This window comes from Capra hircus, chromosome 8 (genome assembly GCF_001704415.2).
Source record: "Capra hircus breed San Clemente chromosome 8, ASM170441v1, whole genome shotgun sequence".
Taxonomy (NCBI): Eukaryota; Metazoa; Chordata; class Mammalia; order Artiodactyla; family Bovidae; genus Capra; species Capra hircus.
This window is the reverse complement of record NC_030815.1, coordinates 43947476-43974214: the sequence shown is the minus strand read 5'-3', so window position 1 is coordinate 43974214 and position 26739 is coordinate 43947476. Positions and strand designations below refer to the sequence as shown.

The 26739-nt window shown below is 41.0% G+C and overlaps 1 protein-coding gene across 2 annotated transcripts in view; it reads left to right on the top strand.

Annotated features, from left to right (window-relative positions):
- Positions 1-26739, top strand: part of DOCK8 (dedicator of cytokinesis 8) — a 235049-nt gene that overhangs the window by 111323 nt on the left and 96987 nt on the right. For both annotated transcript variants that reach the window (XM_013965961.2, XM_018052045.1), the window contains 5 exons: positions 3328-3408; positions 4773-4932; positions 6790-6920; positions 8419-8512; positions 9239-9401. In XM_013965961.2, the coding sequence (XP_013821415.2) occupies positions 3328-3408; positions 4773-4932; positions 6790-6920; positions 8419-8512; positions 9239-9401 (629 nt within the window). The remainder of the gene's footprint in view (positions 1-3327; positions 3409-4772; positions 4933-6789; positions 6921-8418; positions 8513-9238; positions 9402-26739) is intronic.

Below are 26739 nucleotides of genomic sequence, written 5' to 3'. Positions count from 1 at the left end.
CTGATGTTCTCATTGTTGCATTAGTGTCAGTGCCTGTTTAGGGTGAAAGAGGTGTCAGAAAGTACTACGTGTCCTCTGTGAGATTCACTTTGTTTCTCTCTCAACTGTCCTCCTTTTCCTTTTCAAGCAAATTGTGTTGGATACTAGAATGACTCTGAGTTTTGAAGTTATACAGTCCTAGGTTTCAGTCCTGGCTTTGCAACTTAGCACCTGTATGCCTTTGGGCAATTACCTAACCTTTCTGAGACTTAGTTTCCTCATCTGTTAAGTGGGGATAATAACACCTCCCTCAACGAGTAGATATGACTATGGAATAAAGCCTGGTATGGATGAGCACCGTTCCTCCTAACAAGGAAAGCCCCTTCAGCTATCCAGCTATGGGAGGCTGCTGTGGAGAAAATCTTGGATAAAGTCTCCTAATGATGTTCATGATTTTCTAAAGACCCAGAGTTAAATGTCTGCAAATATCTAGGCTCTGACAGTTTGAGATGTGGGTTTTAGTTTCCAAGCTTCACTGTTCCTTTTTTTTATCACCATTGTAGGCAGTTCTGAGTGGAAGGACCTTTCTTTCTAGGTTGTACTCTACCAATGTAAGAAAACCAGAGACTTTGTCTACACTCCTGCATTGGAGGCAGACGCTTTAACCTCTGAGCCACCAGGGAAGCCCCCAAAATGGCTGGTTAGAAGTTAATAGCAAACATTGCGTATTTTACCTGCCTTAAGCCAAATAATTAGTCTGATTGACTCTTTACCCTCAAATTTAAAAAAGTTCAGATGTTTTGATTTCATGTACACCCAGCATTCTAGGTTTGGGACATTTTCTAGTTAGCATACTGTTTTGTGTACATAATCTCATTGATTCCTCCTTGATCCCATGGGAGTAGCATACAGATTCCAAAAAGTTCAGGTGATATGGAAGTCATTTAAGTGACATATGTATTTCCCTTCTTGCTCCCTTTACACCATTTTGCAAAGATTCTGAAGGTCATTATAGTTTGAAGGGAACTTGTGTAAGTTTTTGGAAAGTACAGTTAAAATTCTGTTGCTGAAAAAACACATGTTGTTATTAAACTTAATATGTATACTTTTCATTGCAGTATTACTTAGATATACAGGAAAATTAGCTTAAAGTGCATTCTAGCAGCCTTTCAGCTTGGAGTTAATTTGTAAATTCTCTCCAGCCTGAGAAATCAAAAAGCCAACACTAGTTCTATAGATCCAAATTTTACTTCCAACTCCACTTCTCAGTGGATGACTTTATTTTGGCTAACCCATGGTAGGTAGTAAGCTAAGTATCAGTGGTTACCTGTGAGTTACTATTACTTACTGAATGAATTCCAACATTTTCCAATGCATAAATGTATTCATTTGGCAATGATATGCATTCTCTAAATTGTCTGGGTAGAGTTAAGAAATTTAAATCTGTCCAGTAAGAGTCCCTGGTTTTCTTCTGATTTGTTTTTCTTTACAGTAAACCACAGTTGTTGCTTCTTTCCCTCTAAATAGGCCTGAGTGTAGCCTCTTTACCTCCAGTAAATCCCCAGGCAATTTCGATATGCCCCAAAGCTGATCCGCCATGGTTATGCGGACTCTTGCATCTCTTTTATGCATCAATCGTGAAGGACCATATAGTAACCTGGCACATCAGCATGCAGCTTTGACTCACAAAGTACCTGGAGATAGCCTTGCCCAAGGGAATAGTGTCTGCTGGTCTGGTCAAATGTAAATTCTCCTGCTTCCAAATTCTGGAGACCCCTCTCTTGTGCCACACTATACATGTGAAGTCATAGCATTCCAATTTTTCGCTTCAGTGTCCTAGTTAAAAGATTCTTTATCTCTGTTCACAGTTCATTTTAAAGACCACATTTTAATTCCTTGACCTCATGGAAAAATTAACTTCTTTCTTTCTAATTTTCTTGATAAGCTCCTGACCATGAACTTGAGGAGAATAGGGCTCAGGTCTATCACGTTCACCACCTTGTCTCCCTAACAATTACCCTATAGACGGGACTCAGCAAATATTTATTTGAATGATAGGTGAATGATCACTGACTAATAGGAACACGGGTCAGTCTTTCCCTCACATGTTAAATGTGCATGGTCTCAGCCTGGTGCATCTCTCAGGAGGATCAGCCTTGTCTTCAGGCTATGGCAATGGGAAGGGGATTTTATGTTCTTCTTTGAGAAGAGAGACTTCCTGCTTGCAGTCTTCCTGATACAGATGTTCACTAAGCAGCCCCATGCCACTTCCTTTGAAACTCCACAAAACACCCCTCCATCACCAGGGTATTTCTGGTTTAAATACTTTGTACCTAACTGACAATGCCTGTTAAGAATGTGTGCCTTTTAGGATATATTGACCTAAATTTCTTCTTCAAGGATTGTCTCAACTAAAGATACAGACAAATGGGACTAAATCCACTTGTTTTTTACTTCCACGTCTAAGTTAAATTTTTTTTGAGCAGAGAGTTAGGCAATTTTAAATTTCTGGTTTTCTTTCTTTCTTTTTTCTTTTTTTAATGTAAATTTATTTATTTAAATTGGAGGCTAATTACTTTACAATATTGTATTGGTTTTGCCATACATTGACATGAATCCGCCACGGGTGTACATGTGTTCCCCATCCTGAACCCCCCTCCCACCTCCCTCCCCATCTTAAGGTAGCTGGAAGAAAATGCTTGATGGTAGTAGCATCCATTCATGTTACCAGCCAGTTAGCAAAGTGAAAAGCTGCGCCATCCTCCTGCTTTCGGGTTCCTCTCCAAGTCTGTTAAATCCAGAGACACAGCCATAATAGGAAATACAAAGGAAATGATTACAGATAATTTATTCTGTTCATTTATTCATTTTGTGGAAGGTTTTAGTCCCCAACCTGACTTTTACAGAGGTCATATCTCTTTTTTACATTGTAAGTAATAATAAAGAAAACGAGCTATTCACTTCCTACATATGTCTCGTGGGGTTTGTATTATAAAATAACTTTTATTGCATTTTTTATTGTAGGCATAATACTTGTTTATTGTTTAAAAACAGAGAATACACATAAGCAATAGGAAGAAAATATAGTACATAATCCTGCCGTACAAAGATAACTACTGTTAACATTTGCTGTGTATCTACTCTCATCCCTTTTATACGCTTTTATGATTTTCTTTTTTATAAAACTGTATAATACTCTTCATACTAATTTTTAAAATAAAAAACATATATTGTGGACATCTTTTGATGTCATTAGATACTGTCATAAAGCACTATTTTGATGGTTGCATTGATTCTATTATATGGATTAATTCATGTCCTTTGTTTTAATATCATTTTTGCTGGTAGATTGAAAAAGTCCTTCAGCAGGGAGAGATTGGAGACTGTGCAGAACCCTACATGGTTATCAAAGAAAGTGATGGTGGAAAGGTATGCTATTTTGACTGTTGCTAATTGGTAACATTTTAGAATAAGCAGATATCTTTCAAAAGTCTTCCACAAAATAGTTAATGGAGTTTAGCCCATAATGTGTCCCTATATGAAGCACTAATCAATTACATTAAAACAAAATAAGGAAGGGAAAATGATCAATGATGATAACTTTTTTTTTTGATGATAACTTTTTAAAGAAATAAATTATTAAACTCAACAAAGTCAACGTGTGATGATGTACACACCAATGTCTAATTACAGAACTTGACCAGGGCAAAGACACTTCCTGTTGCTTTGGTTCTGAGGCTCCAGCTCAGTTGGTTGAGAGGGCCACAGACACCCCGAAACTGTACACTGCCAGAACTCTCTCAGCCTCATTACAGCATGGGCCATTGCCCTTTCTGGTATTTAAAAATTATCTGCGTCTGCCATACCTCAGAAATTTATTAGTACAACATAGGTACTGAGCCTATGAAAAGGACATCTCTTCTCAGAACCCATTTCCAAAAGTTTCTGATACAATTTTTAAAACATGGCCTTTTGGGAAATATCTCTTGCCTGACAGCGTCCCTGCTCAGACAGTAAAGAATCCATCTGCAATGCAGGAGACCCAGATTCGATCCCTGGGTCGGGAAGATCCCCTGGGAAAGGGAATGGCTGCCCACTCCAGTATTCTTGCCTGGAGAATCCCATGAACAGAAGAGCCTGGAAGGTTATAGTTCATGGGGTTGCAAAGAGTTGGTCATGACTGAGTGACTAACAATTTCACTTTGTTTTCACTTTCAATAGTATCCTACTGCAGATTCACAAGTAAGATTCAAATTAAGATTTATTGAACTCAAGATACTTTTTTAAAATCTGAAACTAGAATGAATACCTTAAAGGTGTTGTCAACCTAATAAGGAAGTTGTAAGAAACCCTTATAGATGTCTCTGGAATCTTCCAAGGCATCTTTGGAAAACGAGGCTCTCTTAAGGGCTTGAGAGGTGATGTACAGAACTTTACATCCCCTAATTCCCTTATATGAATCCAATGTAGCTAACCCCCGAAAAGAGGTACTTATTGATTAGCTGGTATAACAAGCCCAAGACTTTGGGGAGTTTTTTGTTTGTTTAGCTGAAGATGTCTTTAATAGTTAATGCAGCCTTTCTTTACCTTTCTCTAAATTCCCCCTTTTCTATTATGTGTTTCCTTATAGGTTGCACTTCTGGCCTCAGCTGTGTCACTTTTCTGCCTATTCACTCGTTTTAATCAGTAGAATGGGGATTTTGGAGATGGCTGTCAGGTCCATGGCAGAGGCAGTTGACCTGATGCTCGTGTCTCATTGTCTGTTTCTGCTGTCTCTTTCCATTTTCCGCTAGAGTAAAGAAAAGATTGAAAAACTGAAACTTCAAGCGGAATCATTCTGCCAACGTTTGGGGAAATACCGGATGCCCTTTGCTTGGGCTCCCATAAGCTTAGCAAGTTTCTTCAATGTCTCTACCCTGGACAGGGAGGTAACCGATGTGGAGTCCACGGTTGGTAAGCTTTTTAACTGTGTGTGAAGGGAAGGGCTCCCCAGTGTACCAGCCCTGAGGTCAGCTGCTGATTGGTGGGAGTAGGGGTGCAGTAAGGTGGGCGAGTGGGGAGAGAGAAGCAGGTGAATAGGATGAAACACAATTGGAACCGGAATACAAATGCTTAATTGGGCAGTGATCCCCAAGACAACTATCATAACTTTGTGGAGTTGAAATATAGTAAGATTTTTGGTTGGAATTTTCTGTACAGTTAGATGCTTTAAAAAGTTAATTTACTTCTTAAAAGAAAATCCTTGAAAATAACAAGAAAATATAATAATATAGTCCATAGTGTGTTAAACAAAGGTACTGTAGTTGGCTCCTAAATATACGAAGAGCAAGGGCTTCTAAAAGTAAAACTTTTTTCAGTAAAATTTTAGTTCCTTAAAGTTTGTTTTGCCAAGAGCAATGAAAAAAGTGGATGCCAAAATAATATTTAGTTACTGTTCTGATTCATTTAGCACATTTCTCTTTCATTACCTAACCCTTCATCTGAATTATGAGCTTCCTCAACAGTTTGGGTTTGGAAATATTGAAAAGGGTTACAGAGTTCTCAAGCATATCTCCCCTCACCTATGGCAGAGTTCCTGTTTTTTAAAATGTCTTTGTATCTAGCAAATATTTATGTCCCAGTGACATTTCTTGGGACATTTCTCATGCATCCCTTAGTGCTGCCACTTCCAAAATGTTGCCTTTAGCAGAGGAGTGGAGGAAAAGGTATTGTATTGCTGCTCTCCTGGAGTTGTTGATGCATAAGTACAAGTCAAACTCCTGGGTTATTTAAAAAACAAGCTCCATTTTCATCCATCCTGATCTTCACACCACAATATATGTAGGTTTTGTTTTTTTTTAATGCCACTTTCTATGTAGACCCAGGTAGCCTTATTCAAAAGAGTTCTTCATAGAAAAGGACACCTTTCATCTAGATAGTTAAGGCACAGAGCTTATTGGATCCTCAGTCATTTCTAAGCAAGGAGAAATTAACCTGACTACAGAGACTGATTCTTAAGAAGCAACCAGAGATGCCGTGTGTTATCCTGAGCAGCATGTTTAGGGGGCTCAGTGGTAGCAGGAAGCTCTAATTCAGCATCATGACAAGAATTAAGGGTAAGAGAATGTGCAAAGACAGGGTTGGACCATTAGCGTTCTAGGCACTTGGACCATTCGCAGTAGAACCCCTGAGTTTTGGAGTGTAAAAGCAACAAGATCTTCACCCAGATCTCCAAAGTGGGTAAAAAATAGTCAAGCAGATTGTTAGAGAGTTCAAATTTGGGTGTGACTCCATTCTAATTGCCGTTGGGCAGGTCAGCCTAGGCAGAAACTCAGTTCTGCGGCCAGGCCCGCACTGCAAGAGCAGAAGAAAGCTCAGATCCAGAATGCTAGGCTTATGCAGTGTGTTTGGGTCACAATCCCACATGCCTTCAGGGGCATTGGAGTACACACCTCTCCCAATGGAATGTAAATATACTAATAAAACAGAACTAAAGACTGTTGACTAAATAAAGCTCATTATTTAGCCAGACTCTGTTCTGGCTGCAGTTCTGGACTGCAGCTACCCTGATCTCCACCTGGGAGGGCATTGCATTAGCTCCTGGGCTCTCACTATGACCAGAGGAAGATTAGGGGCTGCACAGAGGAGGTGGGGGGGGTAGGGTCTAAGAACCAGGACAAGGGGAGGGAAACCGTTACTCAAAGCAAGAATGGCCCTGTTCAGTGTTGTCATTCAGTGAGTGTCAACACACCTTAGATATGGTAAAGTTAATAACTGTTATGTATTCAAACAGGAAGGCAAACTTTTGAATGACAAGTGTTTTCCTTAAAGGGAAAGGCTCTGCGGGTGAGCGGAGAACTTTGTCCCAATCTCGAAGACTTTCTGAAAGAGCCTTCTCCTTGGAGGAAAATGGGGTTGGATCCAACTCCAGGACTTTAACCATTAACAACTTTTTCAAGCAGGTACCTCTTCATGTTACAGTGTGTCTGGAATGGTCTCCCTATAATGGCATGAGGGCAGGAGCCCAAAGCAATAGTATATATAGTGACTAGGAGGGCGAGTTAGTCATCCTCACTAATTATCTACAAGACAGGGCTGATGGCACTTGCTTCTTGTGGCTGTTGGGGGTTGAGAGGACGAGAGGTGTAAAGTGCTTCCCAGAGTGCCTGGGATATAGCAAGTGTGAAGTGAATGTTAGCTCTTTTAATTAAGAGAAAGATTGGTTCCCATTAATACAGACTATCCTATTTGAACTGTCATGGTCAGTTCATTTATTAGGCTATGAAAACAGTCTGACTGAAATACCCATTTCCCTTTTGGTTCAGGGTTTCTTGGCCTGGAAGTTATCCATCTCACCCCTTTTCCAATGCAGGCTTTCTCCACATGCCTACTTCCTCACTGAGTATGGCCATTATAGATGATATTCTCTGGTAGCTCAGAAACTTTTGAGACTACTTAAAGAATGAAGAACTTCCTAGTGTCATCAAATTCATAGAGACAGAAAGTGTAATCACAGAAAGTAGAATGAGGGTGACGAGGGGCTACAGGAAGGGGGAAATGGGGAGTTGTTTAATGGGGATAGAGTTTCAGTTTTGCAAACTCCAAGTATTCTGGAGATTGTTTGCACTCAAAAATGGTAAATTTTACGTGATATGTATTTTAGTACCCAAAACACAACTTAACTTATACTTAGTTTGACACTGTTTTGGAAAATGTTCCTAAGCTCAGGCAGTTCTCATGGGACATGTCAAGGGGTTATGTAAACAAGGGGTTATGGTAACTGAAATGCAGAAGAAATACTGAGGTTTCTGTATGCCATGCCTCATGATAGAGCTCACAGGGAACTGAAAGGATCTCTATTGGGGGAATGTTCACAATTGTGTTGCCTTGGGAGGCAAGGTACTTGACATAACTAAGTCAGAGTTTTCTCATCTGTACTTAGGAATAGGACACACCTACCTACCTACCTTCCTTACTGGGCTGCTGTAAGGATCGGAACTTGCTCACATATATCCCTTGGCAGCATGCCTGTCCCATGCAGGCACATGGAGGGTAGTGTTTATGCCTAGCTTTCTTAGCCAAAACGAATGTGAAAAATATGAGGATATTTGATATATGAAAAACATGAGGAAACAGAAAGATGCTCTCTCCATCTTCAGATCTTTGAAGAAAGATACAGACTTCGTCTGTTTTGTTCCAGGGAGTGAACAAGTATCAGTGGGTTGAGTTATATGGGGGGGAGCTTTTGGCCTAGATCCTCAGAAATGCAGTAGAAGACCGGTCCCCAGGAGGACCGAAGAGCCAGAGTGAGTTGGGAGTGGTAGAGAAATCATATTTGACAAGAGGATGACTAATGGTTTCAGAGTTGCCTCATATCTATGAAAGACACGTTAGAGAACTTGGTCCCAACTGCAGGAGTCTGTGATGCATCTACACTAAGCCTGACTTCTCTCCTGGCAGGAGGGAGATCGCCTCAGTGATGAAGACTTATTCAAGTTTTTAGCTGACTACAAAAGATCTTCATCCCTACAGAGAAGAGTCAAGTCAATTCCAGGTGTGACTGGCTGTCTTTATCCTCTCTGATGCCAAAGCTATTTAGGACTAGGCACTTCATTCATGTAATGCTGCAGTTTTTTTTGTCAAGGGAAATATAGTATTTTGCATTAGGAGTTAAGGTCTAGTTCTGGGGGCAAATCTGTTAATGCTTTCTATTTTATTAAAGGGTTGTTTCCATAAATAAACCTCCTGCTTTATATTTGATTGCTCACTCAGAAAATCAGATAATTGTGTGAACAGAGAAGCCTCTTTTATCATATTGTATGGAACTCTTAGCGTAAGAAAACGGTGAGATGCTTTGGTGGAAGGTGAGGGTGTACCCTCCTTATTCTCAGCCTGACAGCCCTTGAGGCACTTCTGCAGCTCCCTGGGGGTACCAGGGAACCCTCTGTGAAAATCACCAATTTTTAGTGCTTGTGATGGAGAGAAATTACTGAATTATGCACTTATGGTGTGCTAGTTCTAGAAGGGACTTTAAAGATCCTCTAATGTTCTTACTCATTTTTACAATTTCTTACTTTTTTTAAGTTCTAGAAACCAAATCTCAAAAATCATCATGACATGCTTTTTCTCAAACTATAGGAAATTATCTGAGCATTCCAAAATTCTCATACTTGTACAACTTACCTTGATTTTCATAAAAGAAATACAGTATAGCAGTCTTTCTTGATCCTTTGTATATGACGTCTTCACTAAGACAGGCCTATTTTCTTCCCAAATTTAGGCTTGCTCAGACTGGAGATAGCTCTGGCTCCAGAGACCATCAGTTGCTGTCTGACTCCTGAAATGCTGCCAGTGAGGCCCTTTCCTGAAAACCGGGGACGCCCACACAAAGAGATACTGGAGTTTCCAACCCGAGAAGTGTATGTCCCTCATACTGTGTACAGGTAAGAAATTAAGCCTCTTGGAAATCCATTGAACTAAAATTTTGAGTCTTGTTTGGTAATACTTTCATCATTCTTTGATCTATTTTCCTACTTGCTAAGTTTTGGGGAAATGAAATATGATGCTTACAAAATTATAGATAATGGCTGGATCACTTTCTAAAGATGATTTATCAAAGGTTTTTTTTTTTTCCCCACAAGAAAATGTTACTTCAGTTATAATTGAAATATAGAATTATAGTGGACATACCTGGTAGGCTGCAGTCCATTAAGTCGTGAAGAGTCGGACACAACTGAGCGACTTCTCTTTCACTTTTCACTTTCCTGCATTGGAGAAGGAAATGGCAATCCACTCCAGTGTTCTTGCCTGGAGAATCCCAGGGACGGGGGAGCCTGGTGGGCTGCCGTCTATGGGGTCACACAGAGTCGGACACGACTGAAGCGACTTAGCAGCAGCAGCAGCAGCATTCCTTCCAGAAACAAAAAAAAATCCTCCTAAGTCATTACCTTGGGTTTCCTATGGGCAGAAGGACATACTGGGGAAAGGGCAATGACTAAAAGCGTTCAGGTTATCTGAAAGACAGGTTTTTAGCTCAAGATCTGCTCTGTCAATAGAATTTAGAGGAATGATAGACATGTTCTATATGGTAGCCACTAGCCACACGTGGCCATTTCAGCATTTGAAATGTACCCACTGCAGTGTAGGAACTAAAATTATCATTTTATTTAACTTTAATTAATTTGAATTCAAATTCAAGTAGCTACATGTGGCTTGTGGCTACCATATTGGATAGCATGGAGCTAAGGCAGTAAAGGTCCGAAAGGTTAGGTTGCTTCAGTTTTTCGGAGGTCCTTCACATGGGGGCTCAGAGGGGGCTTGTCAGCATCCATCTGCCAAAAGTATTGCTGCTCATATACTTCTATTTTGAGAAGATTTTTTTTAATGAAGAGAAGAATATCATAATAAGTACATTTTCTCCACTAGAAATGACATTTCATAGTTTTGTGTATTTTTGTTTTGTCATTCTTTTAAATTACTATAGAGTGTTCCTTTTTGTAAAGTGGCCATATTTTTATCTATTTCCTATTTTCGTATTGATATTTTTTTTCAGTGTTGGGCTCTTGTAAACACTGTGCAGTGAGAATTTTTGTCTTTGTGTCTCTGTGCACATATATGAAAACTTCCCTAAGCAATGTGCCTAGAAGTGAAATTATTGGAGCACAGTAATATATAGTTTCAGTTTTATTTACATGCTTGTTTCCAAAGCTGTGTCAGGAACAGTGTGGAGATTCCTTAAAAAACTGGAAATAGAACTGCCTTATAACCCAGCAATCCCGCTGCTGGGCATACACACCAAGGAAACCAGAATTGAAAGAGACACATGTACCCCAATGTTCATCGCAGCACTGTTTATAATAGCCAGGACATGGAAGCAACCTAGATGTCCATCAGCAGACGAATGGATAAGAAAGCTGTGGTACATATACACAATGGAGTATTACTCAGTCATTAAAAAGAATGCATTTGAATCTGTTGTAATGAGGTGGATGAAACTGGAGCCGATTATACAGAGTGAAATAAGCTAGAAAGAAAAACACCAATATAGTATACTAACACATATGTATGGAATTTAGAAAGATGGTAATGATAACCCTGTATGCGAGACAGCAAAAGAGACACAGATGTATAGAACAGTCTTTTGGACTCTGTGGGAGAGGGAGAGAGTGGGATGATTTGGGAGAATGGCATTGAAACACGTATACTATCATGTAAGAAACAAATAGCCAGCCTAGGTTCGATACAAGATGCTTGGGGCTGGTGCATTGGGATGACCCGGAGAGATGATATGGAGAGGGTGGTGGGAGGAGGGTTCAGGATTGGGAACTCATGTACACCCGTGGTGGATTCATGTCAATGTATGGCAAAACCAATACAGTATTGTAAAGTAAAAAAAATAAAATAAAAACAAAGCTGTGTCAGTTAGCAGTCATGCCCGCAGTGTAAGAGAGTTCTGATCCCCAAGTCTCCCTCCTAGATAGATAAGCGTTCCTGGGATGTAGTAGTTTCTGGTCTCCATTCCCTAGAGGGAGATGAGGATGTCTGCTTATGGATGCTGAGTGTATCTTTTCAGAAACCTATCCTATAACTGGAAAACAGAATGCTCCTGGCATAGGAATAAACTTGCACCAAATGAATTCTATAGTTATTCAACTTCCCCTCAGCATTTAATCACCCATGGGAGACATTTACAACTCTCTGTACTCCTTGCGGCAAACATTATCCTTAATTACATCACAGCAGGACTCAGAATGCATTAGTGCACCTACTTATTCAGAAATGTAGGAGTGCCGAGGAGGACAAGTCTGAACGGATTACTATGCACCCAGCTTGGCATCATGAGAAACAGACCCACAAGTGCAAAGTGAATATTCTTTAGCTATTCTGTGCACTGTGGAAATGCCAAAGCCACCCCATCAAAAACCAGGTCTCTGTTCAGGAGTGATAGAACACAATACTTCTCTTTAGCTTTGGTCTTCTTTTGGCTCCCACGCCACCATATTTTATATCTTGTGTAAGGAAGGAGAATTTATGGTAAACTTGGCTCAGAATCTTACTATGTGAAATGTTAAAGAACTGAGAGAGCGTCTTGTCTGAATTTCTCATGCTGTTGTTAAATTTTTAGTGTGTCTTTAGTCTACATATGCTTTGTAGTGGTTTTGATTAGGTTGGTCTTGACAGTAACCCCGTCCTAGAATAATTCTTCTATCACCACTCCCATTTCACAAAACAGAAATGAGAGACTCAAGTCAGATCTGAACCCAAGTCAAATGGGGAAGCTGACTCAGTTTACCCTTGGTGACCTCATCTTCTCATTTTTGTTGAAACTGTAACCTCATGACTTTTCTGTCCCCTCCTCTTTAAGTCAAAGTCTCCTTTCAGACAAAGGTCTCTAAACCTCTTTATGATGTCAGTAGCAGGTGGTGGTCAATCAGTTGCTAAGTCGTGTCTGACTCTGTGACCCCGTGGACTGCAGCACATCAGGCTTCCTTGTCTTTTGCTATCTCCCTGAGTTTGCTCAAATTCATATCCATTGTGTTGGTCATGCTGTCTAACCATCTCATCCTCTGCTGGCCTCTTCTACTTTTGCCTTCATCTTCCCCAGCATCAGGGTCTTTTCCAGTGAGTCAGCTCTTTGCATCAGGTGGCCAAAGTAATGGAACTTCAGCTTCAGCATCAGTCCATTCAGTAAATATTCAGGGTTGATTTCCTTTAGGATTGACTGGTTTGATCTTGCTGTCCAAGGGACTCTCAAGAGCATTCTCTAGCACCATAATTCAAAAACATCAATTCTTTGACACTTGGCCTTCTTTATAGTCCAACTCTCACATCCACACATGACTACTGGAAAAACCATAGCTTTGACTATATGGACCTTTGTTGGCAAAGTGATGTCTCTGCTTTTAAATATGTCTAGGTTTGTCATAGCTTTTCTTCCAAGGAGCAAGCGTTGTTTAATTTCACGGCTGCAGTCACTATCCACTGTAATTCTGGAGCCCACGAAAATAAAATCTGTCACTGCTTCCAGTTTTTCCTCTTCTATTTGCCATGAGGTGATGGGACAGGATGCCATGATCTTAGTTTTCTGAATGTTGAGTTTTAAGCCAGTTTTTTTCGCTCTCCTCTTTCACCTTCATCAAGAGGCCCTTTAGTTCCTCCTCGCTTTCTGCCATTAGGATGGTATCATCTGCATATATGAGGTTGTTGACATTTCTCCTGGCAGTCGTGATTCCAGCTTGTGCTTCATCCACCTGGCATTTTACATGAGGTATATAAGTAAAATAAGCAAGGTGACAATATACAGCCTTGTCATACTCCTTTCCCGATTTTGAAGCAGTCAGTTGTTCCATGTAAGGTTCTGTATAAGGTTCCATGTAAGGTTCTAACTGTTGCTTCCTGACCTGCATACAGGTTTCTTAGGAGACAGGTAAAGTGGTCTGGTATTCTCTCTTTAAGAATTTTCCAAAATTATTTCAGTAGGGATGGCAATATCCTTTTTTTCTGGATGTTATCTAAGAGTATGGTAGGTAGGGTAGCTCTTCCTGTTGATCTTGTTGTTTCCATGTCTGTAATTCTAGTCGGTTTTGGTATCCCTTTAAGGAAATCAAATAAATGAAAATTAAAATTTACCAAGCAGATCAACTTGGGAATAATTCTTTGTTTGGTAGTGGATCCACCTCATAAATTTGAAATACGGCTTCGCATAGAAATTTGGTCCACCTGACACTGGCGGAGAATATATGCATTGGACCAAGCAAGGAATGACAAGGTGGCAAAGCCAGGATTCAGCTTTCCAGTTTGTGTTCCTTTTGCATGAACTTCAGAGCTCCCTTGAGTGGGAGGGAGCTATTACATGGACGCACGGCAGGTGTCTGGCCTTAAGTGTGAGTTGTGGCTAGAGTCAGATTTTACAGGATTCTCAGGTGGTCAGGGTTTCTGCTTAATATCATATGAATAGAACTCAGAAGTTCTTTGCCTCTCTTAAAGGAGTAGCCTCAAATAAAATTGGTCTGGGATAGACTGAGCTGCCTTCCTGCCCTCAGTCTCCCTGTCCTCTGACCTCTTTAAGTGCCTCTTTTAACAGCCCTGCCCCTCCAGGTACCCTCAATCAGGGTCACAGTGTTGCCCACTATGGGCACCATTCACGCTGTATTCTCTGTGGCTGCTGCCCTGCCCTCCCTCCCTTATGCAGATTGTTTTGAGAAATAATCTATTGATAGACCAGTTATAAAAGAACTGGGCCCGGCTGTGGAAGCATCCCCATGAACCAAGGAGGGTTGATCACACATAAAACAAACACTTGCTCTGAGGAAGAGATGAACTTCTAGAGCCAAAAGTACCCATTCCAGGAATGGCCAACATCTTAGGGGCTGGGGCTTCCACAGTGCCATGGGCAGCCTCTGTGGGTCAGACAAGCCTGTCCCAAAGCAGACCCTCACCAGAGCTTTTTCAAAAATTGCAAAAAGGACAGTCATTCTGAAAGCAGAGCAGAACAGCTGGAAAAATTAGGTTGATAAACAGATTATCCAGCTCTGAGTTTGGCATTCTTTTCTCCATGCCAAGATTAAGAAAATACTGGTTGTTAGGCCAAGAACATGTCTGAACCAACTCCTGACTTATTTTCCATGTGGCCCAGCAGCTGGTAACGGGAGACGCCAGCTGCCTGCTGATGGGGGCAGGATGAAAACCCTGTGGGCTGAGGCCAAGGCCCCGCGAGGGCTTTAAGGGAGTTTTATCCTCTGGCTGTTACAGGGGTTTGTGGGGAGATCACAGGCGCTGAGGTTGTAATGAGCTTGTTAAGTTCCTTGCCGTCCCTGTAACTGGTGATTATATTAGAGAAATCCACATAAAGTGTGTTTTCATCTCTCATCCCAGCCCCCAAGAGCCTCTGAGGTCTTTTTATCCAATTATCAGACTCACTGTGGAGGACTGTGCTTGCTGAGAACAAGCATATCCGTTAGAACATGATTTCTTTGATGGATAATTAGCTGTTTTCAGGCCGCCTCCTTTTTAGCTGAATATTCTCGGACTACAAGTCTGCATTCTCAAAGCTCGCCTGCCCTCTGGTCTGACAGGGAGGTGCCTCCCGAATCACAGTGGCATTCTGAGGCATGCTCCCAGGCTCGCATCCTACGGGGCAAAATAGAACGGCAGAGGAGAAATGTGCAAACTGGTCTTGAATGACGAACTGGAGTTGAAATTTACTGAATAGCATTTCTAAGGAAAGGGAGCAATGAGAAGTAATTGTGGGTGAGGTACTGAGGAAGGAGCCAGGGAATGGAGAATGGATGCCATCCTTGAGGGGAACTTCATTTTGTCCAATCTGAGCCCTGTGTCTCTGTCCGGAGTGGATCTTTTCCCTCTTGGGGGTGGGGGCAGAAGGATAGTGTGCCTTGGAGTTAGTTTGTAGAGCTTTATAGAAATGCAGGTGTGCAGCCCTACCTGGAGGCTCCCATCCAGGAGGTCTGGGGAAGGCCTTAAGGGTGTAGCACCCCGTTTTGAGAATCAAAGCCTCTCCTCCCTCCCTTTCGTGGTCACTGTTAATGAATTCTTCTACTCCTTGGAGCCATCCAGGGGCCCTCAGGGAATCAAGTCACTGGGAACTGAGGGAGGGCTCCTTGCAACCTAATCCTCCTGACCTTGAAACCATACGCCTGGATCCCAGGTAGATGGCTTTGGCAAAGAGCAAGTATTTGTAAGGAATTTGCAACACCCAGAAAACCTCTCCCTGTGAGGACAATTTTTTTTATGGTGTAATGCTCCTCAGATGCTGTAAGTATTCCAAGGTTATTGCTAATCAGTGATTCATAGTTTTATGACGTGATTGACCCTGTCTAAATCACCATCAAAACAATGCCTTACTTAAATAACTATTCCAAATAATAACTCCCCATCCTTATTTGTTTCTTCAGTTGTTTGAATTTTACTTTGGAATAGGTAACCTATTCTAATATTCAATATTTTAAAAGTACATGAAAGTACAATGAAAATTCTCTCTACCATGCTTGACCTCCAGCTGTACAATTCCCCTCCTTGGCCATAGTCTATTTGTGTGTGTATCTCTGTGTGTGTATATATGTATATATATTTGATTTGATTTATTTTTTTCCACAAATATTATTGAATGCCTTCAATGTTCCAGGCCCTTTTTAGACACTGGAGAAATACTAGTGAACAAAACAGGTGAAAATTATGTACAGTTCACAGCTCAATCCTATTTTGGGAAACAGCCATTTAAAAAATCAGTTTCTTGTTTATCCTTCCAGAAATAAGCTATGTATGTACAAACCAGTACAACCCTGCATTTTTCCTCAGAACGCAAGTATAACATAATTTTCACACTTTGATTTCTCACTGAACACTGTATTATGGAGAGTACTTCTATATGAATAGAGAATAACCTTGCGCTTTTTTTTATGCCTGCACTAAATCTCATCATATGGGTCTATCACAATTCATTTAACCCCAGACTAACGAGGATCTAAGCTGCTGTTGATCTTTTATTATAAATGATGTTACAGTGAAGAACCTCATATAAACTTTCACACATGCGCAAATATATTTATTGTATGAATTCCTACTTTTCACCCTTTAAAGTGAAGTGAAAGTGTTAATCACTTAGTTATGTGAGACTCTGCGACCCCATGGACTGTAGCCCACCCGGCTTCTCTGTCCATGGAATTCTCCAGGCAAGAATACTGGAGTGGTTTGACATTCCCTTCTCCACGGGATCTTCCCAACCCAAGGATCGAACCCTGGTATATCACAGTGCAGGCAGATTCTTTGTTGTCTGAGCCACCAGGGAAGCCCTTCACCCTTTAAAGAAATGTCTAACCCCATTTTAGCTGTAAGACAGCCCCAAAACTGAATCCTTGATTTTTTCTAGACTTAGAAGGCAGTTGTTTGTGGAACACGAAGCTTATTATAAAGAAACACTTTCTTAAAGAGGTAGTGGTGATAGCCCAGGCAAAATCTAATCATTTGAATTAAGTGAATTCCTGGTGCCAAAATTATCCAGATAAATTAAATTCCCACACTTTTCTCTGGCAAACTGGTCTCAATAATAAGTCAGGAGCACAATCCCCACTTTTCTGATGCTTTGCTCTAAAATTCAGTCGTCTTTTTTAGAAGAATGAAAACACCCCCGGAGGGAACTGATTACCTAAGATTACCTAGCAACCATGTCAGGTTTTGCCACGGTCTTGTTGCAGTACAACATTTAGCCACTTGAGGGCAGAATTTACTTACTTTCTAGATTGAGACCCACCTAGATATCTTTTCCATTCCAAAGCAGAGGGAGTCATGGTTTATTAAAGGAAAACAGGCATTTTGTTTTTTGCCCTTGAGGCGTAGGGCCAAGAAAGACTGGGAAAGTATTCCAGTGTCCCACGACATCACTGTTGGCACTTTTTGCAAAGAATTTTCTCTTACCCTGTCAGCTTCTTTCATCATAAGTCGTACCTTAGAAATCTGGCACTTTGTTGAAAGATGTGCTGGATAGGAGGCTGCAGAAATATACCCTGTGGTATAGAGAGAGTAAAATCTCATTTGGGGGTTGTAGTTCATTATACATACTTATACATCCTCCCCTCCCTGCTTCAAATATAAAAATAAAAGAATGTGGGTCCATCATCAGTAATGAAATAGTGTTAAGGAGGTTCTGTGTACACTGATGTCATTGATTCCATAACTGTCTCCCTATCGTTTTATTATATAATGTATTTATTTATGGCTGTGCTTGGTCTTCATTGCTGCGCTGAGCAGGCTTTTCTCTGGTTGCAGCAAGTGGGGGCCACTCTCTAGTTGCAGTGCTTCTCATTGCGGTGGCTTCTCTCGTCACAGAGCTCGGGCGCCAGGGCCAGGCTTCCGTGGTCATAGCTCATAGACTCTAGAGTTCAGGCTCAGAGGTTGTGGCGCACGGACTTAACTGCCGCGAGACATGCGCAGTCTTCCTAGATCACGGATCGAACGTGTGTGTCCTGCCTTGGCAGGTGGATTTTTTTTAACCACTGAACCAGCAGGGAAGCCCCGTTAATCTATAGTTTATACTCATTCACTTTGAGTCCATCATGCTTTAGTGTTACTGCCTATAAACAACTGTCCTAACAAAAAATCCTGCTCTGTTCATTCACGTGGCATGTATGTCATTTCTTTTTCCCCCAGTGATCCTTTACATAGATTTCAGCAGGAAGGTTCATGAAGCATCCTGTTTTTACATGGGGTGGGAAGGTAAGGTTGGTAGGAGCAGAAGCAGCAGAGAAAGGGTGATAAAAGGACAATGAATCTGGGCCTGCTTTTGATGATGATGAGTTAGCCTAGATTAGAAGCATCTTCCTAAAATTCAAAAGGCCTTCTTTCTTTGATTTCCCTACTTCTGTTATTTTTTTTTAATTATTATTTTAAAATTAGCTCTTTGAAGTGGCTTGTCTTCTGATGAGCCATCCTTCGGGGAATTGTTCCATCTTATTTCTTTTGCCATTTAGGGGAGGGAGGAATCCTCTACTGTTCAGTTTTTAATTCTTTGTTCTCACTTTCCTGTTTACTTTATAGAGCCACTCTTCCCATGAAGTATTTGGCCATCTCTCACGTATTTGGCCATCTCTCACGTAATGTATGTCCTGTGGTTTTAAGGTCTCAGACAGTCTGCCCTTGGCCTGTCTCTGCAGAAGCCAGAATGCCCTGGGGTTTTGGGTGAGGGCAGTTCAGGCTGGTGCCACAGCACAAAGTAAAATAGAACAATGAGTAGGAAACAGCTGAGTTTTGACAGTGTAAGAAGGTAATTTTTTAAAAAACCAGGGCTTATCAATCACATGTCATGTACCTTTTATAATTAAAAAATGAATTTCATTTTTCCACTGGACTAAAATCCAGAAAGGTTATAAAGCTTTCAAAACTGTGCTATTCCAACTCGCCTCTTTAATGTTCTTCATTTGACAGCCTTCAAAATGTAAACTAAGAACCATGTAAAATGTAAACTAAGAACGATGTGAAAATATAAACATTACAGTTTAGTGAAGATAAAAGTTGAGTGAAGTTGAGTTCCTCAACTTAATGGCTCATTTTAATAATTTTTAAGAGATTTCCATGCCTAGGCTAATAATTATATATTTAATAATAAGACCATCTCAAAGACCCTTTCTCATCTTTTCCTGGAAATACATTTTTTATTTTTATTTATTTATTTAACAACAGAAGATGCTTTTTAAAAATTAATTTTTATTGGAGTATAGTTGCTTTACACTGTTGTAAAGTTTCTACTGTATGCAAAATGAAAAGGCATATGTATATATATATCCTCTCCCTTCTGGACTTTAGAACATCCTTTTCTAAATTGAAGCAGGAGTGACTTACAACATTAGATTAATTTCGGGCTCTGGGCACGAGAGTCCCAAGCGGGATACATCTTCTGTGGTATGCTCTCTAATGTCTTCTCCCAAAGTTTAGTTGAAATGAAACCAATACAATATTGTAAAGTAATTAGCCTCCAATTAAAATAAATAAATTTAAATTTAAAAAAAAACCGACTCTAGCATGAAACCCTTGTGTATCCTAAGCCAGCAGCAGACAAAGCACTGCCTGTTTCTGTTTCTAAGTCAGGGAGAAGTGAAGTTCATAACAACAGCTGTTACTCAACCCTCCAAATGGTCTGGGAACAGGTACAGCTCCTTGTGGACTTGTCACCCTGGTATGAGCATGGGAGCAAGAACTCTTCCCCTCCTCTTTCCTCACCCTCTGTCATAGAGCAGGCTACCTCTCCTTTGAAAATCTTGCCACCTAAGCAGTACTTCTCACCCTATGAGTAAAGATGATGCAATCACCTAACCAGTATTTTTGAGTCCCTACCGTATGCCAGGCACAATTCTTGGTGCTGAGAGACAAAGAGGAGGAATGACTACCTCTCCTTGGAGGCAAACCCCAGCCTCCTAAAGACACCAGAATGGCTCACAGCTGAGTTGATCTATAGAAAGACACATGTGCAACTTTGTCCTGCAGTCACCTGAGATCTTGCAAGTTCTCCCACCTCCAAAACCCAGATAAGCCTTCTCCCTCACTAAGTACCCAAAGCAGGGATATGTTTCTAGAAGTTACTGGGGGCATCTGAACAATTTATTTCTTAGTAGTCTTGCTGTTTCCTCCAATTCCAATATTTTCTTCAACATGAACCAAGACATCTGCCAATATTAAAATCAGGCATTTTAAACAATAGTGTTGATTTATTCATTGGCTTTCTTTTTTTTAATGAGTAGGGAACTAATAAAGGTTCTGCCTCAAACCAAAAGGAAAAAATTCAGTTTCAGCAATAGCAAAACTTGGAAGTTTTGTTACATGTGTATGAATTTTTGTCAGTTGGCAGATTTGTTTTAGGAAACTATTTGCAAAGCCTGGAAAAAATGTGCTCCCTCTGCCTCTCAAAAGAACATGCAGGTTGGTTCATGTTAGCTCTCCACATGACAGTTCTGCCTCATGGCCTTTTTAAAAATGTAACCCAGATTTGGCATCAAAATGGTATCTTTAAACTTAAATTTTAAGTCTCTCACAAAGCCAAATATTGTTGAAATGTTTGTTTTATTTGGGGGAATCTTTCATTAAAATTTTTATGTTTCAAGGGAAAAGGAAGGTATTTGTGGTACGTACTTTTGAGCATTCTTCTTCACTTTTATTTGACCTGTCAAGCCTCTTTAAGAAACATTAATTAATTCAGTGAACAGAATCAAAATGAGAGCTGAAGAAAAATTATTTATATATTTTTAAATGCTCAAGGTTCTATAGTTAGTAATTGGATGGGCTCCAGGGAGGCTACTTTGCTATTAAGACTATTTTCTCAAGGTAGTCATTGACATTATATCCCATCGAGAAGCAATAATAACCCTGAGACACAGTTAAGAGACAGAAATGTTACAAGGTAAAGCATTTTTAAAGGAATCCCATGTTTAAATATCAGTGAATACCTGACATACTTTTTAAAAATGTACATACTCATAGTAGTTACTTCTAGCTACTTAGCTGAAACTTTGCAGTATAAAACAACAGACAGTTGTTATCTCACAGCCTCTGTGTTTTATCCAGATGTGTTTTAGCTGAGTGCCTCTGACTCAGGGCTCTCAGAAGGCCATGGTCAAGATGTTAGTCAAGGTTGGGATCACCCCAGGGGTCAGCAAGGGGAGAATTAACTTCTGAGCTCACTCATGAGATTGTTGACAGTGTCCACTAAAAAAAACGGTGCACAACTTGAGAGTTGTGAGTTAAGTTCTGTTCAGGGCAAAATGAGGACTGCAGCCCGGAAGGCAGAACCTCAGGTAGCTCTGAGAGACTGCTCCAAAGTGGCGGCTCAGTTCAGTCAGTCGCTCAGTCATGTCGACTCTTTGCGACCCCATGAATCGCAGCACGCCAGGCCTCCCTGTCCATCACCAACTCCCGGAGTTCACTCAGACTCACATCCATCGAGTCCACGATGCCATCCAGCCATCTCATCCTCAGTCGTCCCCTTCTCCTCCTGCCCCCAATCCCTCCCAGCATCAGAGTCTTTTCCAGTGAGCCAACTCTTCACATGAGGTGGCCAAAGTACTGGAGCTTCAGCTTTAGCATCATTCCTTCCGAAGAAATCCCAGGGCTGATCTCCTTCAGAATGGACTGGTTGGATCTCCTTGCAGTCCAAGGGACCCTTAAGAGTCTTCTCCAACACCACAGTTCAAACACATCAATTCTTCGGCACTCAGCCTTATTCACAGTCCACCTCTCACATCCATGCATGACCACAGGAAAAACCATAGCCGTGACTAGATGGACCTTAGTCGCAAAGTAATGTCTCTGCTTTTGAATATGCTATCTAGGTTGGTCATAACTTTTCTTCCAAGGAGTAAGCATCTGTTAATTTTATGGCTGCAGTCACCATCTAAAAGCGGCAGTTGGGGAAAGTCAATGGATAAGGTTTTGGTGAAGGGGGAGTGAATACCATTAAGCATTCATTTTACAAAAAGTTTGTTGCTAGGGTCTAATGTCACCATGAAGGGATTTAGTGCTTTTCTAGATATGAGAAGATGCAAGGATTGGGATCATAAAATCTGTTTCCAGAACATCTGTCTGAAGACCTGTCCCACCAGATTGCCTGGAGCACAGAGTGCCTTACTCCACCCTGAACTCCCTCAGCGGGTGTTGAAGGTCAGCAGCTTCAGGAGTGCAGGGTTTAGCCTCCGCAGAGGCAGATGGCGAATGCCCTTGTTGTTCAGTCGTTGGCAACCATCTTGGCAACTGCCAGTTTGTAGTTGACAACAGTATTCAGTTCCTCTTGGTTTGTTAAGCTAAGGGCCTTAAGTCCTCACTAGCTGTTGGCAAGAGATCCCCTAGAATCCCTTGCTCTATTGGTTTCTCAGTAGAGCAGCTCACAACATTGATGGCTTCAGAATAAGCAAGAGAGAGTAAGAATATATAACTAGAGTCTTTTTGTACTATAATCTCGCTTAGATTAGTAGATTAGAAAAGTTTCTAGTTAGAAATGAGTCACTTAGGTCCAGTCCACTCTCAAGGGGAGGGAACTTTGGAGGGTAAGAGCAGCAGGAGTCCAGCATCATCCAGAGCTGCTTTAGAAGCTGCTACCAGAGTTCCTCTTCCAACAACATGAGAAAAGACTCTACACATGGACATCACCAGATGGTCAACACTGAAATCACATTGATTATATTCTTTGCAGCCAAAGATGGAAAAGCTCTATACAGTCAGGAAAAACAAGACCAGGAGCTGACTGTGGCTCAGATCATGAACTCCTTATTGCCAAATTCAGACTTAAATTGAAGTAAGTATGGAAAACCACTAGACCATTAAGGTATGACCTAAATAAAATCCCTTATGATTATACAGTGGAAGTGAGAAACAGATTTAAGGGCCTAGATCTGATAGACAGAGTGCCTGATGAACTATGGATGGAGGTTCGTGACATTGTACAGGAGACAGGGATCAAGACCATCCCCATGGAAAAGAAATGCAAAAAAGCAAAATGGCTGTCTGGGGAGGCCTTACAAATAGCTGTGAGAAGAAGACAAGTGAAAAGCAAAGGAGAAAAGGAAAGATATAAGCATCTGAATACAGAGTTCCAAAGAATAGCAAGGAGAGATAAGAAAGCCTTCTTCAGCGATCAATACAAAGATAGAGGAAAAGAACAGAATGGGAAACACTAGAGATCTCTTCAAGAAAATTAGAGATACCAAGGGAACATTTCATGCAAAGATGGGCTCGATAAAGGACAGAAATGGTATGGACCTAACAGAAGCAGAAGATATAAAGAAGAGGTGGCAAGAATACACAGAAGAACTGTACAAAAAAGATCTTCATGACCCAGATAATCATGGTGGTGTGATCACTCATCTAGAGCCAGACATCCTGGAATGTGAAGTCAAGTGAGCCTTAGAAAGCATCACTATGAACAAAGCTAGTGGAGGTGATGGCATTCCAGTGGAGCTAATTCAAATCCTGACAGATGATGCTGTGAAAGTGCTGCACTCAATATGCCAGCAAATTTGGAAAACTTAGCAGTGGCCACAGGACTGGAAAAGGTCCGGTTTCATTCCAATCCCAAAGAAAGACAATGCCAAAGAACGCTCAAACTACTGCACAATTGCACTCATCTCACACGCTAGTAAAGTAATGCTCAAAATTCTCCAAGCCAGGCTTCAGCAATATGTGAACCATGAACTTCCTGATGTTCAAGCTGGTTTTAGAAAAGGAAGAGGAACTAGAGATCAAATTGCCAACATCCACTGGATCATGGAAAAAGCAAGAGAGTTCCAGAAAAACATCTATTTCTGCTTTCTTGACTATGCCAAAGCCTTTGACTGTGTGGATCACAATAAACTGTGGAAAATTCTGAAAGAGATGGGAATACCAGACCGCCTGACCTGCCTCTTGAGAAATCTATATGCAGGTCAGGAAGGAACAGTTAGAACTGGACATGAAACAACAGACTGGTTCTGAATAGGAAAAGGAGTACGTCAAGGCTGTATATTGTCACCCTGCTTATTTAACTTATATCAGAGTACATCATGAGAAACGCTGGACTGGAAGAAGCACAAGCTGGAATCAAGATTGCCGGGAGAAATATCAATAACCTCAGATATGCAGATGACACCACCTTTATGGCAGAAAGTGAAGAGGAACTAAAAAGCCTCTTGATGAAAGTGAAAGAGAAGAGTGAAAAGTTGGCTTAAAGCGCAACATTCAGAAAACGAAGATCATGGCATCTGGTCTCATCACTTCATGGGAAATAGATGGGGAAACAGTGTCAGACTTTATTTTGGGGGGCTCCAAAATCACTGCAGATGGTGATTGCAGCCCTGAAATTAAAAGACGCTTACTCCTTGGGAGAAAAGTTATGACCAACCTAGATAGCATATTGAAAAGCACAGACATTACTTTTCCAACAAAGGTCCGTCCAGTCAAGGCTATGGTTTTTCCTGTGGTCATGTATGGATGTGAGAGTTGGACTGTGAAGAAGGCTGAGTGCCGAAGAATGGATGCTTTTGAACTGTGGTGTTGGAGAAGACTCTTGAGAGTCCCTTGGACTGCAAGGAGATCCAACCAGTCCATTCTGAAGGAGATCAGCCCTGGGATTTCTTTGGAAGGAATGATGCTGAAGCTGAAACTCCAGTACTTTGGCCACCTCATGCGAAGAGTTGGCTCACTGGAAAAGACTCTGATGCTGGGAGGGATTGGGGGCAGGAGGAGAAGGGGACGACCGAGGATGAGATGGCTGGATGGCTTCACCGACTCGATGGACGTGAGTCTGAGTGAACTCCAGGAGATGGTGATGGACAGGGAGGCCTGGCGTGCTGCTATTCATGGGGTCGCAAAGAGTCGGACATGACTGAGCAACTGAACTGAACTGCACTGAACCAGAGTTCTTAACCAAGGTACCAAAAGTTGTATGAATTTGTGTTGTATGAAGTTGTATGAAGCACTCCAGTTGTATGAATTTGAAGGAGTGTGGGGAGGTGGGAAGGTGGGTGAGGAAAAGTGGTTTCCTTCCCCCAATGCTAAGGACCAGGCTCCCTGTGGAGAGTGTTCCCGTCAGCCTGGTATATTTCTAGGACATCTGCAGTACATTCTCCCTGTAGAAAATTAACTGCTTCTTCACATATCCTCTAAGGTGAGAGGAGTCCCCATCCCCAGCCCTCACTAACACACCCTTGAAAGAAACAAGCCTATTATATGGGACGACATGTTTTGTTTTTTGTTTTTTGTTTTCACCCAGGTTAAAGCAAATTTCCCAAGTTGTCTTAGATTCAGAGCAGTGGGGAAACGACCCTAAGCTGTATATATTGGGTTAGCCAAATATTTCATTCTGATTGTTCCGTAAGATGTTATGGAAAGAACCCAAATTTTTTGGCCAGCCCAATTTTAAGGAATGGGGTCATTTATCCTATTTCCCATCATGTAGCACCTTACCTATCCCATACCCCCTTACACCCCACCACCAACTCACCTCTGAAGCATCTATTTATATGTATGTATTTATCAGTTCAGTTCAGTTATCTACCCCGCACCCCCTTACACCCTACCACCGACTCACCTCCGAAGCATCTATTTCTATGTATGTGTATGTGTGTATATATATATGTATATGTATAATTTATATAAATTTTCTGCTGCTGCTGCTGCTAAGTCGCTTCTGTCGTGTCCAACTCTTAGCGACCCCATGGACTGCAGCCCACCAGACTCCAATTTTCTGAGTGAAATGCAAAATATAGCTGTGGAAGGGAGAGTTTTTCAAGATATCTGAAATATATATTGCTAAAGTAGTTCCAATCTCTGCTTGTGTAGAATTAATGTAATGTATTACATTACATTAATTTAAATAAATAATGTAATGTATTTTCTTTTCATCCAAAAAGAAACCCACTGAAAACAGTGTTCTACTAAACCAACTGAAGCTTGACCTATTTAACAAATTTCTGAGCCCTCCCTAAGTGAGACTTACAAAGAATATACAAATAACTTAGACCTGAAAACCACATCATGGGTTCTGTGGTGTTAGCTGGGAATTGGAAGAGCTGCAGTTATCCAGTGAACATTTTGACTATATTGTCAGTGTCAAGTTTAAGGATGTTATAGAACAAATTTTGGGATAAAAAAATCTGGATTTGAGAACTTGCCCAGCTTCCCGTTGCTTTGTCACTCTCCTTCACACCCAAAGCAACTGAGGATCTTCCCCAAGGCAGTGTCTCACGGTTAATAATTACCCCGCAATCCCTTTGTGTGTGTGTGTGTGTGTGTGTGACATATGGGTTTATAGTTCCCCAACCAGGAATCAAACTCATGCCCTCTGCATCAGAAGCAAGGAGCCTTAACTGGACCACCAGGGAAGCCTCCTGTCATCCTTCTTATTTCCTTTCTCCACTCTCACCACAGTCCGTAAATCTAACCTTTTTGTAGGAAGAGTAGGAACTGAGTAAACTAATTCATACTAAAGTGGGAGTGAATGATATATAAACCACTTAATATGTTCAATCTGCTAAGCAGTTTCCAATAAAGTATTTGGTAACGTGGATATCTTAACTGGTAAAATTTCAGCTAAGCAAAGTATCTTTAAAAAAACATTTCAAACAAAGTTGGAGAGAGATTTATTTTGTTCTTAAAGCAGTCAGTTTTCCCCATCATGTTTCAAATGCTTGGGTATTTGTGATTCTTTTTATTGGGAACCTCATCTAGATAAAACCTAAGACCATAAATATCCCAACTTTCCCTTTAGGTCTTTTGTGATTGAAAACTAACTGAACTTTTCCTCAACAAGTA